This window comes from Anthonomus grandis, chromosome 8 (assembly GCF_022605725.1).
Source record: "Anthonomus grandis grandis chromosome 8, icAntGran1.3, whole genome shotgun sequence".
Taxonomy (NCBI): Eukaryota; Metazoa; Arthropoda; class Insecta; order Coleoptera; family Curculionidae; genus Anthonomus; species Anthonomus grandis.
Window position 1 is genome coordinate 18,096,584 of NC_065553.1, and position 14,766 is coordinate 18,111,349.

General features: G+C 31.7%; 1 protein-coding gene across 1 annotated transcript in view; it reads left to right on the top strand.

Annotated features, from left to right (window-relative positions):
* The first annotated feature begins 1,098 nt into the window (after positions 1-1,098).
* Positions 1,099-14,766, top strand: part of LOC126739301 (uncharacterized) — a 78,543-nt gene continuing 64,875 nt past the window's right edge. Inside the window, exon 1 of the mRNA XM_050444927.1 lies at positions 1,099-1,491. Coding sequence (XP_050300884.1) covers positions 1,444-1,491 — 48 coding nt within the window. The 5' untranslated portion in view covers positions 1,099-1,443. The remainder of the gene's footprint in view (positions 1,492-14,766) is intronic.

Sequence of the window (14,766 nt, forward strand, 5' to 3'; positions counted from 1 at the left end):
AAATAAAATTGATTGACCAAGAAGCAATTAAAGTGTAAATCGGTAGGGTAGAAAAATAAATTTAATTAGTTTAACATATTTATTTTAATAAATGTTCAAAATGCGCGCCGTTATTAGCAAGACAATAAAAAAGCCTATTTTCAAACTCCTTACGAACATTGGCAAGGAGGGTCGCCCGCTAATTTCTCTGCATTCTTGAAAGGTGCATTCCTGGAGGTGAGGAGGTGATTGACAGAACTTCAGTAAATGCATAATTAAATGTCCCCCTGTATATCTAATTTGACTTTTTTTTTTTAAGAAAGTTATTAAGGGTGGATCGTTTTGAAATGAAAGCACTGTATATGCAGCTTTATGTATTACTGGTGTATAATGGAGAGTTTTATCTTTGTATTATGTTGGTGAAACTTAAAAAGTTTTCATAATAATTTTACTCTCAGCCATAAAGAACTAATCTATCCTAGGGCTTGGATAGAATCCTGGGGACCTTATATCTCATAACTCTCTTTAACACATTTTGCTTTAAGTGCACTTTTCTGTTAAGTTGATAGTCTTGATTATATATTTTTAACAAACTCTCCACCATCAAATTCCTTGAATATGCGATCACACAACTCACATATAGCATTTGCAGTTCAACTATACTTGTCCTCTAAAAGCGTCTAAGATAGTAAGTTACTGTGTGAGTTAGTTACATGAGTGGGTTACCTTAAAACTTGATTTTACTGATTTATTCTACTAAAAACAAAAAAAGTTTGACGTCGAGCAGCCTTCACCCTGATATCAGCCAAATGCCTAGTGTAAGTACGTTTACTTCAAGCCAAAATAGCAATACAACTTATGTTCACTCCAATACATTCATTATGCAAAAACAAACTTAGATAAGTATTAAACTATTATTTTTGTTAATTTTAATGTAATAAAATATTTAAATTTTGTGTGACCGTAACTTACAATAAAAATACATAAAATACTATTTCTCGATCTCTATGTTAGTTTGTCGATGTACGCAGAGCACCTACCTAACAGTACCCAGCAAAGCCTTTTCGCGGCACGATAACCGGGCCGTGACGTACTACTACCTAATGACTGAAGTACTGAGCAGTACTACTACTACCATCATTAGTACCGTCTACGGAAAAAGGCGGAAAGAGCGCTTACCGGCGCGAGCTTTCCTAATTCAGTCAGTAGCTCCATCGGCCCAGCGGTACCATCGCCCAGTACTATTCTGAAGAGCATACTGCCAAGGTCGACTTGACCGTGCACTTGAACCGTCGGTGTTTGTTTTGGTTGGCTGTTTTTTGGCGCGCAGTTTGACTTATTTTGAAAATGGTTTTTTTGGTAAACTGAACTTTGGTTGGCAATAACCAATAATTTATATTTAAAAAAAAAAAACTTTTCGTGTGGACGTTGTAATTAATTAAAAAAAAAAACAGTTATTTTAATATGTTGGGTAACCAAGTGTGTGTCCTTCTGTTGACGTTTATTTTCATGGTAAGTTGGTTTTTGGTTTCACGGTTGGTGTTGGGTTTATTTGGAGTTCCTGTGCACATCAATGTCTTTTACAAAGAACTACTAAAGTACGTGATGCCTATTTTTTCACATCAACAATATCAACTTTTTAAATTATTCGATTATTTTAAAACCGTAAATATTCGATTCGAAGTAAGGAGGAGAATTCTTGAACAAAACAGGTATTAAAAACAGTTTTCTAATTGACTCTTAGTGTAAAATCATATTTTGATTATTCCACGTACAAATCTTAGAAGATCTTTGAGATACTCTGGAACTAGTTTGTGACATCTCTCAAAATGTCTTACCTAAATATTCTCAAAAGATTACACAATAACGTTTTAAAGTATTTGCAGATTTTACGTTGTACAGGGTGTCCCAAATTCGAGGGTGACCATTGGAATCTCGGAAACCGTAAGAGTTACAGGGTCGATTAAAGGGAGGCAAAGTTGCGCAATTTGAAGCTAAAATGACGTTTAAAAACTTGTAAAATTCCGGATGCTCCGAAAGATATCCGAAAAAAACTGAAATTTGTCAAAATCGTTTTTACCTTCTAGCGACTTTGTTTAAAGAGATATCGGAAAATTAAAAACAGTTTTTTATTTCCACTTTTTATGCTCTATAACATGATGCAAAAAAAATTAATCCGTCGTTTCGTTTTTTTTTTCGATCATCATCAACTTTATTTTTTCTTATGGGCGCCATATTGCATATTCTCATTTTTAAAAAGTATTTTTAATTGCCTTTAAAATGATGTATCGCACTTGAAAGTCCGATTACTCCTTCTACTACTTCCAATAAGAACTCATAAGTGCAAGAGAGAAAGATATATCAATGGGATTTCCAAATAAATTGATTTTATACGAGCCCTAACAACTATATGTTGAAACAACATATACCTATTATTTGGTATAATAGGTATATGTGGAACAAGCAGTTATTTTGAAATAAAATGCCCATTTAGCGGAAATATTTTATTAAATTTTTTTTTAATCATAAATATGAAATCAACAAGCTTTTTTATAATGTTTAATATTGTTTTTATAATTTATTTATATGTTTTAAGTTATTTAGTATTTAATTACTTGGTAGATAATTGAAAAATGCTGACAACTAAATATTGGAACGAGTGAGTTTTAAAAAAGGAAAATACAAATTAGTAAGGCGTAACGTCGCCCTTAGCTTGAATAACAGCCTGAACTGTATGAGGCATTGTACCAACTAGACCTTTACAAAATTCAGGGGTGAAACTGTCCCATATTACCTGTAGTTTAGCACGTAGTTGTGGCAAAGTACGCTGCGGACTATTTCTTAGGCGTTGCTTCATTTTGTGCCAAAGTGTTTCGATTGGATTGAGATCCGGCCTGCTAGAGGGGTGTGACAAAACTTTCATACTATGTTCCCCCATCCATTTTTTGGTAGATTTAGCAGTATGACATGAGGCACCGTCCTGTTGAAAGATAAAATCTCCAGATGGATATAAATTTGATGCACTTGGTAAAAGCGAATGTTCGAGAATGTCTTTTTAAGACAATCCTTATGGAATGCTTCTTTTTGTCCCGAATCATACGCTTTCGATAATCTCCGACACAGACATCAAATTTGCTTTCGTCGCTATAAATAACTTTGCTCCAATTTTCTTTGGTCCACGAGAGTTTTGATTTGGCCCAAATGTAACGATTCCTTTTTTTAAGTCTCCGTTAACAATGGTTTTTCTTTGGCCTAGGCGAAAAAATGAGAAAAATGAAAATAATATAGCACAGAACAGCCTATTAAACATACCTTATAAAAACTAAGACCGCTCTTGTGAATATATTTGCGGCAGCATTCTCTGGAAACATTTATCCCACTTTCTCTATTCCACCTTGCAGTTACTTCTCGTAGAGTATTTCTTCTTTCCGACTTAAAAATTTTAATCAAGTTGCTTACATTTCTTTGAGAAACAACTTTTGGACGTCCTAAACTTTTGCCGCGATCACTGGCAGTTTCACCATATTTTTTAATTATATTAAATATAGTAGTTGTTACAACATTTAATTCACTGAAGATTTCTCGCATTGTTTTCCCTTTATGGTACTGCCGGATACTAATTTGTCGCACTTTTAGATCAGTAGGTTTTCCACGAGCCATTATTGTATTTTACTCGTAGTAAAAATTACAGTAATTGATTATTAATGGTCAAGTGACGCATCAAAATTTTTATTGTTGACAACGCACTACTTACTTTTGATTATGCAAAGCCATCTTCGCGTCATGCTAATAAAACTGGAAAAACTTGAGCAAAAGCAATCCATGTTCCAACATTTAGTTGTCAACATTTTTTGATTATCAAACAATTAAATAAATATTATTTAACATCAAAATTTTATTAAACCTTAAAAATAATTCTCTAAAACATAAATAAAAAATAAAAAAAATAAATTAAAAGAGTTACGGTAAACTGGAATTTTATTCGTAAAATGACTACTTGTTCCAATATATAGTTGTTAGGGTTCGTATAAACTGAAGCTATAAAATACTCTGTATTTGATATAGTTTTTTTTTAAACTAATTCAATGAAAATGTATCCTTTCCTAACCTAATATTTTGATTTTTTTTAAATTTATATAGTAGGCCATGACAAAATGACATTAGCCGGTTAAAATTTCATTGAATTGATTAAAAAAAAAACTATATCAAATACAGATTATTTTATAGCTTTAGTTTATATAAAATCAATTTATTTGAAAATACGATTGATATAACTTTCTCTCTTGCACTCGTGGAGTTCTTATATGAAGTACTAGAAGGAGTAATCAGACATGCAAGTGCGATACCTCATCTTAAATTAAAAGGCAATTAAAAATGAGAAAATCCAATATAGTGTCTATAAGAAAAAATTAAGTTGATGATGATCGAAAAAAAAACGAAACGTTGGTTTAATTTTTTTTTGCGTCATGTTGTAGGACCTAAAAAGTGCCAATAAAAAACTGTTTTTAGTTTTCCGATATCTCTTTAAATAAAGTCGGTAGAACGTAGAAACAATTTTGACCAGTTTCGGTTTTTTTCGGATAACTCCGGAAGTAAATGACATTTTAAAATTTTTTAAACGTCATTTTATTAAGCACCAAATTGCGCAACTTTGCCTCCATTTAATCGACCCTGTAACTCTTACAGTTTCCGAGATTCCAATGGTCACCCTCGAATTTGGGACACCCTGTACTTGTAAAATTCTTGTTAAAAAAAAACATAAATTGGTAAAACAAAAGTAAAAAAAAAACACGATAAAAAAGTATATATCTATATAAATCATTCAATTATATTTGGTTGATTAGTGCCAAAAAGTAACACTCTTACGCAAACAGTATCAAACAGTTTTAAAAATTTAAAGGTTAGATAAGTATATAAAATTAATCTAACAATACCAACGTAGGATCCAATAAAATACTGCAGCCTTTTTTACAGATTTATAGTAAAATTAGTATTGAAAAATGACTTAAATGAATAAAATGCAATTAAAATTTTAAAAAGTTTTACATCCTTGAGAATAACATACATATATCAACTGAAAGAAAATTCTGATTTAAAATTCCAAAAATAAGCGAAAAAAGTTTCTTCAGAAGAATTTTATATTTATGGAAATATTCGGGTTTTAATTTTTAATCAGCCTAAAAGGGCTTATTTGATTTTACGTTATTATGCCCTTAGCCATAACTTAAAATTTGACTTGAAAATTCAAGTTATGTCCAACTTCAAATGTAAAAAAAATTGTTAATTTTATGTAAATAAAAAACTTTTAATAAACTAATATTGTAATGTGGCTAACTAATCTTAAATCGTTGCGAATTTAAAAAATGCATATAATCTTGACCATATCCCGGGATCTTACCAAACATCATGAATAACCTTAAGTGTGTATACAAAAATACGTCTTTTATACGATAATTAACTTTGTTGAAATTTAGCTTTTCTAGTAGATATGCAGATTCATATTAACCAACAATTCTTATTTCCTTATCAAGACCTAATTTGCGTACAACTTCTTTACAGCAAATTGTATATCATCGCTTACAAAACTTAACATTTCCACACAAATTAACCCAAATCTCCAAAAAAAAAGGCAACCATCAAGATGTAGGTTAAGAGATTAAGAAGCAGCCAAAATTTACTCGTTTCCTCGGAAGCTCATTTTTCACTTGAATTATCTCGATCTCGTTATAATGACTTCTTAACGTGCAGATGAAGAGATTAAGGCAACCGTAATAAATTATTTCGTTTACTACACATGTAGATCAGTGTATTACTTGGTAAAATGTAAATTTGCAGATGTATATGCAGTTGTGAGAAAGCATTGATTTTTGAAGAAACAGTGACCAGGGCCCTGTAACACAACCACTACAAGTTATACAATTGTAAAAATATTTTCTACACTTGTAATTTTTCCGTAACAGAACAATCTTGTAATTACCTGTGCGGCTCTAATAATTACGGAAGATTTTTTACATATGTAGACGTATTTTGTAACTTCAGCACTTGTATATTTGTGTTAAAGTATTTCCCACAATTGTAAATAATGTTCTACCCATTTATATCAGTGGGTAAATTCGGTAAACGCAGTATTTTAATATTAACTTTCTCACTGTGAACAGTAGTTTTCGTTCTCGGTATGTGGTCAAGTGACTCGGAAAGTGACAATGAAGCTGCCCCCCACAGGGAGTACCGATTCAACATAAGAACAGACTTTATTTTCTTAGCGATGGCGAGTTCAAGGAAAGGTTCCGTCTTAGCAGACAGCAATGTCAAGGTGTTGTTCGGGATATTGGAGCCGCGCTAAATAATAACACAATTCGGTGGTATGGATTGACTCCACAGCAGAAGATATTAATTGCTCTATATTGGCTAGGAAATGGAGGTCAGTATCATGGCGTTTGCGATATGCATGGAGTTTCAAATGATGGAATGACTGTGTGCCGATGCGTACATGACACTGTTAATGCAGTAAATAATATAAAATTTGACGAAATCGTGTCATGGCTACATGATACATTGGATATTATCCAAAGATTTTATGGCATCGCCGGTTTTCCCGAAGTATGTGGTGCTGTCGATGGAACACTGGTAAATATAGATGCCCCGACTATAGACGAGCCAGCCTTTGTAGATCGCCATGGTAAACATTCATTTAATTGCATGGCTGTTTGTGGTCCTGACCTAAAATTTTATTATGTTAGTGCTAACTGGCCCGGTAGCGTTCATGACGCAAAAGTACTTCGTAACAGTAATTTATTTCGAAGAATGGAAAATGGTTGGAGACCCCATCCTAATTCGGTGATTCTGGGAGACTCAGCTTATCCGCTAAAACAATGGTTGATTCCACTAACATATGAAAATCCACTAAATCAAGCCCAACAGGATTTCAACAGAGCTCACAAACGAACAAGAAGACTAATAGAAAATGCGTTTGGGATTTTAAAAGAAAAATTTCCTTGTTTGAACTACCTACGGGTGAGCCCTGTTTTTGCTGCAAATGTTTTCAAATGCTGTGCCACTTTATGCAACATTTCAAAAGGGGACGCGGATGATTTCATGGTAGACGATGGTAAAGAGTTATCAGACAATGAAGAAAATTATGAACATCTCGATGACAATCCTTCTGTTGGAGCGCAAGCTAGATTAGACATTAGTAGTAAAATATGTATATAGGGTGCTCTAAAATTTATTAAATACGTGTTTCATTTCTATACTAAAGTTCAAAAATATACATATTTACAAAATAAAGACAAAAATATTTATTTAATTTATTAACAACTTTTATTAACGAAGGATTTAAACTATATCTAAACTATAGGTACTAGATAAATTATTATAAATATAAATAGGTCTTGCCGTTTTCTGATTGGAAGTTATTTTGCAACTGTGAGGTAAATTCAGAAAACGGTAATCCGAGGTCCTTTTCTAATTTTAATATTTCCAGCTTGGTTTCATAGTTTTGTAATTTTATATGCTCAATTTGTAGTTTCAGATTTTCATTTTTATCGTCACTTTCACCCGTGCTTTCGACAACTTTTCTCTTTCCTACAATTGAAAAGTGGAAATTAGAAATGGATAGATGGATGGATTGGAAATGGATTGGGAATGGATACTTTTTAGTTCAAAAGACACATAAAACCCATATACTAGTCTATACGAGTTGATAATAACGAATGACTTACTGGCTTTCCTTGAAATAGATGGTTCACATTCATGTCCGCTTGGGTGGACAGTCTCATTTGGTAGAGGCGTTTTTCTCGCGTTGTCTATTTTAAGCTAAAATGCGAAATAGTACATTATGTCATTGTGTATATTTTATCTATAATGGGTTTAGTACCTAATGTCAAAATTACTTGTAAATAAATTATGTTGATTGCTCAATAACGAAAGACTCACCATTGCAGATTTTTTCAAATTCTGCCAGACAGTATCTCTTACGTAGGTCCAATCCTCCTCTACTGAAACTAAGCATATACTTTGGGCTACGTGGGCTATTTCCTTCCATTTCTCGACTTTGTCTTGCTTTTTAAGTCTATCTGAGAAAGCACCAAATAGAATTTCCTTGCTTTCTTTAATTTTTGTCAAAAACTGCATTTTTCTTTAAAAAATAATTTGTTTAGACTACATTTTTACTAACCGAAATCAGCATTCTCAACAACCCATAACTTTTAATCCTAAATAGCTTAAACTCGTTTTAACAAGTCTGTTATACATATGTACGCGTAGTCCTACAATTGTAAAAAAATTACAATTGTAGTTGTTTTTGATGTGTTACTGAATTCATCACGACTTGTAGGTTCGGTAAATTAATTGTAACTTGTAAACTTGTAACAATTGTAGGGTTTGTGTTATAGGGCCCAGACCCAACTATTAACAAATAATTTGCATTGAGAAATTTTACTACTAGGTAGCAATTTTTGCTGTAAAGTGAAAGGGAATATCCAAGTTAGCCACATTTAATTAAGGTTATGTAGAGTGGCCCTTTCAATTAAATACTCAGTAAAATAGAACGGTGAATTCTTTTTTACAATCATACTAAGGAGGAGGTCAATACGAAAATTATATTTTGTAAAAGTAAAGTGCTAATTGGAGACATATATTGAAGTGATATGGTCAAATTTAAGATCTCCATATGCAAAACCCATATACAGATTATAGATTGAATAAACTTAGGGTTGGCAGACTCCGATCGAATGATCAAGTGTACACTTTTTTAGCATAACGCAACAAACCTTGTCTAGAATACTAGTTAAAGATGTTATCCAGATTGTCATTAATACCGGGAAGTCCCTTGCAAAAATTTTCAGGAATTAGAAGTTGGGTGTCATCATCATAGATGTTATAAACATTGATGAATCTGGGATGGTAAGTCACCAGTAAAAACTATAAAAACTATGAGTTCAAGAAGGGACTCCAGACGTACACCATGTTAAAGATATTAAATATCTGATCTAGTTTGATCAACCTCTAAAACCTGTCTTCTGTAGCTTAGATATGATGAGAACCAATCACAGGCTTAAGTAGAAAATCCAAAAAAGAGCAGTTGGTCAATCAATCAATCACGGTTAATAAGATTTAATTTCTCACCATAATCTAAAAGGACAAGATAGGAGACCTTTGATTTATTCATGTTTTTACGTACACCAGTAGTAACTTTCTTAAGTGCTGTTGCTATGCTATCATGAACTCTAAATTTGAACTGAACATTAAAATTGTTAATCATGTCGGAACCAGCTGTTCATGAACATGACTAGTGATAAGTATAGTCTTGGGTAGTGTCTATACTAAGCCTATTTTCCACATTCAGAGAGAACATTTACCATTACGTAAAAAAATATTAAAAATGTCGCTATCAGTTAAATCGAAAAATTGAATTAAGCTAATTATTTTAAATATTTAATATTTTAATTAATCTTTCCTTAAACATTTTTGGATTTACTGGAAATGTAACATACTGATGTCATGTAACTCTAGTTTCTTTATTCCATAGAAGGACTGAATTATGCATAGTTTATCTAAGTATTTTTATAATACGTAACAAATTTTATTATGTATTACGCTCAAATTATATGAGCGTCAGTTGCTTATTTAAGATGTCTTGATTGATCGTACAAAGTATTGGTAATATTAATTGCTTTGTCTTAAGATTACTGATCCTGTTAGTCAACACGCTATTTTTTATTTAAATTTGACAAAATTCCGGAAAATTTGAAACTTCTTAAAAGTCTTACTACCAAATTATTAAGTAGAAAATTAACCTTAATTTAACCGATCTTCTATCTCTTACAATTAGAGAGCTGCTTGTTGGTCTATTACAAATATTTTATTTATTAATACTTTTTTCTATAAACCTTTTTAAAAGGAAATAATTAATAAATTTTTCACTAAGCCACAAAACGCCAAGGAATCCTAATAAATCTTAAGTAGATGATTTAAATTAAAAGCCCCCTTAGAAAATAAAATAAATTACTAAATCAACAGCGGTTACAGGAAATTGCCGATCAGTCAATAAAGTTTTTTTTTTCACGATTCTCATCAAAGAAACTAATATATTTTTTCAAGCGTAACATTATAGAGGAATTCAAAGTAGAGTATTAAAACACTTAAGCGGACAAAGAAGGTTCGTACTTAGTTTAAATTATTTCCTCCTGAATAATACATTAGTTCGTTCAAGGTGTAAAAAAATCATAATATACATGGAACCTATTTATTGCCATTAATATGTAAAACAATCTGAATCAAATTAGGTCAAAATATTAAGAATAGCGTATTTATTACTTACAACTTTTTTAAAATTAAATCAACTGGCAACGTGGCCTAACTAGCGATTTGTAAGTCTAATGACGTAATATAAATTAAATTTATATTACGTCACGTTACGTTAATCATCCTTTTTAAGAAACACACTCCTCTAATTTTACTACATCAAAGACAAAAAAGTTCTTATGAAAGTACTGTTTATTTCCTATTTTAAATGACTTCCATTCACAAACAGTTTCAAAAACCTCATTAGATTCACTATAACGAACTCCTAATTGAGTCCAAGGCTAAAATATGACAATTACCGGACGAGAGTACTACCAGTACTTTATTAAAGCATCCAACTGAATTGGACCCGCGCTCGTAATGAACCCAAGTACCGCCGCTTAGTACCGTCGAATTTATGACGATCTCTTTTTAGTCCAGTTATACTTGCGGAGATACTGACCATCTTAAATTCATCTTTAATGGCCTTCACGGATAATTTAATTAAAATGCATATGGCATATATTGGTTATTTTATATCTTATAGAGCACTTCACCAGAGGCTTTGAGTGCTTTCTGCTCTAATTTTCAGTACTGAACGGTGGATGAGTAATAAGTGGCATTCCTGGAAAATTATTAACTTAATAGGTCCTGTTATATCAGGTTTTAGTCGATTAGAGTTAATTTATATAAAATTATTGTTACAATATTTTTAATATCTGTCAAATAATTATTGACTAAATGTCAGTTCCAGACAATTCATTGTCAAAAGTGTTTCAATAAGAACGCAAAATGTGTGAACATAGAGCATTACACGGAACAACGCGCCCTGATTGACTGTATTAAAACACCCTTTATAAGACAAGCAAATGAAAAAGGTCATATTGAGGGTTGGGAAAAGTTGTTGCAGATTATCCAAAGAACTTTGTCATAGATTAAAAAAGATTAAGTTATAAGTAGGTATTTAAAAATGCCGATACTTTAAGCTTTGTAAAGAAAACAAGGAATATAAAGACTATCAACTAATGAAGAAAAATTTGACAGAATAATTAATTAGGTTGATTTTGCATTCATTGTACATGTGCTCACCAGCTCTCCATGTAATTAAATAGGCTAAAATTATCTGTAAGAAGAACGATAAGAGACATAAGCAGAATACACATAAGTAGATACATAAAAAAACTCTATATATACAGATGATGAATCTATGACAATTATTTCAATACAGGAGCGCTTTAGGGATTATTTAAATGACGATTATTTAATTTGGTAAATTAATATTTTACAGTTTGAATGAATTTATAAAAATTGATTAGATGTTTATATGAGGTTGAATACCTAAGAATTATGTGGATATAAGAATATGAAAGCTAATAAAATTGAAAATGGTTAGAAATCATTAGATTCCCACAGACAAGAAAAAGTACATTTTCTCTTAGAACCTTTCATTGAAAGCAGATATTTGATGTTGAACACTGAAAATAATAATAAAAACCTAGCAACAATAAATTTTTGTCTAGGAATCGGAACCATTAAAATGGGAGATCCCAGTGTTCTTTTTGGCCCTTGAAATACTTCCTCAGTGAACTTATGTAAAGGTTTTGCAGGGTTAGCCAAACTCTTTAACAAATCTTTTGCAATAAATACAAAGACCCAGAACGCTTTTTAATTACTGTTTTTTAGTGGTTCGATTGCCTCTATAGCACAGGAAACAAAATCAGCTTACAATGGGTGAGGTAGCACAAATTAGAGACAAGCTAGTTTTTATGTATATGAATTCATACAAACGTGTACTATAACATACTGAAAGTCCCATTTGGTAAAACTATGGCAAGTATGAAAAAAATGGCCGCCATCTTGTTTTTTATCATTTTTTGTTAATATCTCAGTAAATTGAATTTTTATGAAAATTTTCTGATGAGTACTTTTTTTTAAGAAATGAAAAATGGATAATATGCCATTAAAATTTTTTCCATTATTTTAATATATAGTATGAAAATATATATTTTTACTATAAAAAAAATTAAAATATATGATTTAATAGCCATTACTAATGAATATAACAGGTATATATTCAATTTAGGTGCAAAGCAATGTATTAAAAGGTTATGTAATTGATATTTATCGAAAAAATTTTAAATGAAAATTATGGAAAGAAGTATACAGAAATTAAATGTGAATTTTTGCACAAATAAACAACACAGTTACTGTTAATAAACGTGAAGTCGTTATAAACCCTATGCAACTTTTTAACCGAATTGTACAGTGGCGGCCAGCAAATTAAAAACGATACAATTTTTAATATTTTATGCTAAAATCATACGGTATATTTTCTATTTGCACATAAATGTTTTTATCACTTCATGTTAACTTGCACATGCATAAATATTTGGATTTGAAACAGGTTTGGAATCTGATATTTTAACAATTTAGAAATACCTTGGACAGCTAAATAAAAACGATTCATTTTTTGTTTTTTTTTTTATCAATTTTTGTCGAATACGAATGTGTAGCATTTATTTATCATTTAGTTGGTGTCTCACTTAAGTAATACAAGGTCAATATAAAACAAACGTTATGGGTAAAAAAAAGAGTTGTGACCCTGAAAAAAGACAAGTAATTTTAAATTTGATTCAAGAAGGGCATTCATAAGTTGCAGCAATGCTAAAATGTTCCAAATTTATGGTTCATAATGCTATTAAACATTATAAAACTCACGGCACGGTTAGAAATGTACCTAGGAAGAAAAGGCCTAGAATAACAACCGCAAGAGAGGATAAAATTATGGTACGTTTAGCAAAAAAGTCGCCCCATTTAACAGCAGTAGATATCAGACGTGAAATGTATGCACAAAACGATCCGAAGCCATCAGTAAGAACAATTCGCCGCCGACTTAATGAGTTTCAACTATTTGGAAGAGTTTCCCGAAAGAAGCCACTTGTCTCAAAGAAGAATCGTAAACTCCGATTGCAGTTCGCACGCGATCATTTGAGTTGGACCCTTACCCAATGGAAAAATATACTTTAGTCGGATGAAACAAAACTTAATCGCATCGGATCGGATGGTCGTACTTACGTACGAAGACCACCTGGTGAGGAATTAAATCCAAGATTCACAAAAGTAACTGTTAAACATGGAGGTGGTTCATTCATGATGTGGGGCTGCATGTCATGGTATGGAGTTGGACCAATTTATAAAATAGATGGAATTATGGATCAGGAGAAATACAAATCTATATTAGAAAATGTGATGCTTCCATATGCAGAAGAAAAATTACCTATTACCTGGAAATTTCAACAGGATAATGACCCCAAGCATACGGCACGTTCAGTAAAAAGGTGGTTTGAACAAAACGTCGTTGATGTAATTGAATGGCCCTCGTGTAGTCCAGACCTCAACCCGATAGAGAATCTGTGGAATGATCTTAAAAGAATAATTCAGCCAAAGCAATTTAAAAGCATGGACGAACTAGTGAAAGGTGTTCAAGAAGCTTGGTATTCCATCCCAATTACTCGCTGTCAAACTTTAATAGAATCTATGCAAAGAAGATGTCTAGCAATAAAAGAAGCTAAAGGATATCCTACCAAATACTGATTTTTTTTGGTGTAAAATTAAAATATTGAATTCGTTTTTAATTTGTTGTCTATTAATTTTGTAAACATTTTTTTTCCCTAGATTTTTGAATAGATTACTATTGATTTATGATAGAATGTGTTTAATATGTCTAACCCTTATAAATAAATATCATTCGTAAAACTGCATAAAATGGTTTTCCAAAAAAATTAAATTTTGTGTCGTTTTTAATTAGCTGGCCGCCACTGTATGTTCCAACAAGTCTCCCGAAGAACTCAAAAAATGTTTCGTTTTTGAGTTGGCTCCATATCCTCCCTCAATTTTTAAGGATGGTGAGATAAGAAGTGGTACAAAATCACAGCTATTAAAAGAATTTTATTCTATTTCGCCAACAGAACAGCACGCGCCCAAGAACACTCTTTATGTTTTAGATGGTGGTTTTCTTTTACCTATAAAGACATATGTAGAAAATATGTAAATTATGTAATACATTGTTATGGTGCAAACTGCGTTATCGTTTTTGATGGATATGACGAAACACGTATTTCGACTAAAGGTCTGCTACAAAAAACACGATCAAAACAAAGTCGTGTCGTTGATCTTATTATTCCAGATACCACAATTCCTTGCACGCAAGATGAGTTTTTAAGAAACAGTGAAAATAAAAAAAAGTTCATTGCTTTGCTTACGAATTGCTTTCATGAAAAAGAAATAACTGTTTATCAGGCTGAAAGAGATGCAGATGTTTTAATTTGCTTAACGGCTATAAAGCTGTGCTATCAACATAAATTTGTAACACTTATTTCGGAAGATACCGATATCATGGTTTTGGCTCTACACCACTCCAACAAAAACAACTTTTATTTGCTTCGTCCTGGCAAAGCTGGAACTGATAGGTTTACGAACATATCAAAATTACATAATTGCCTT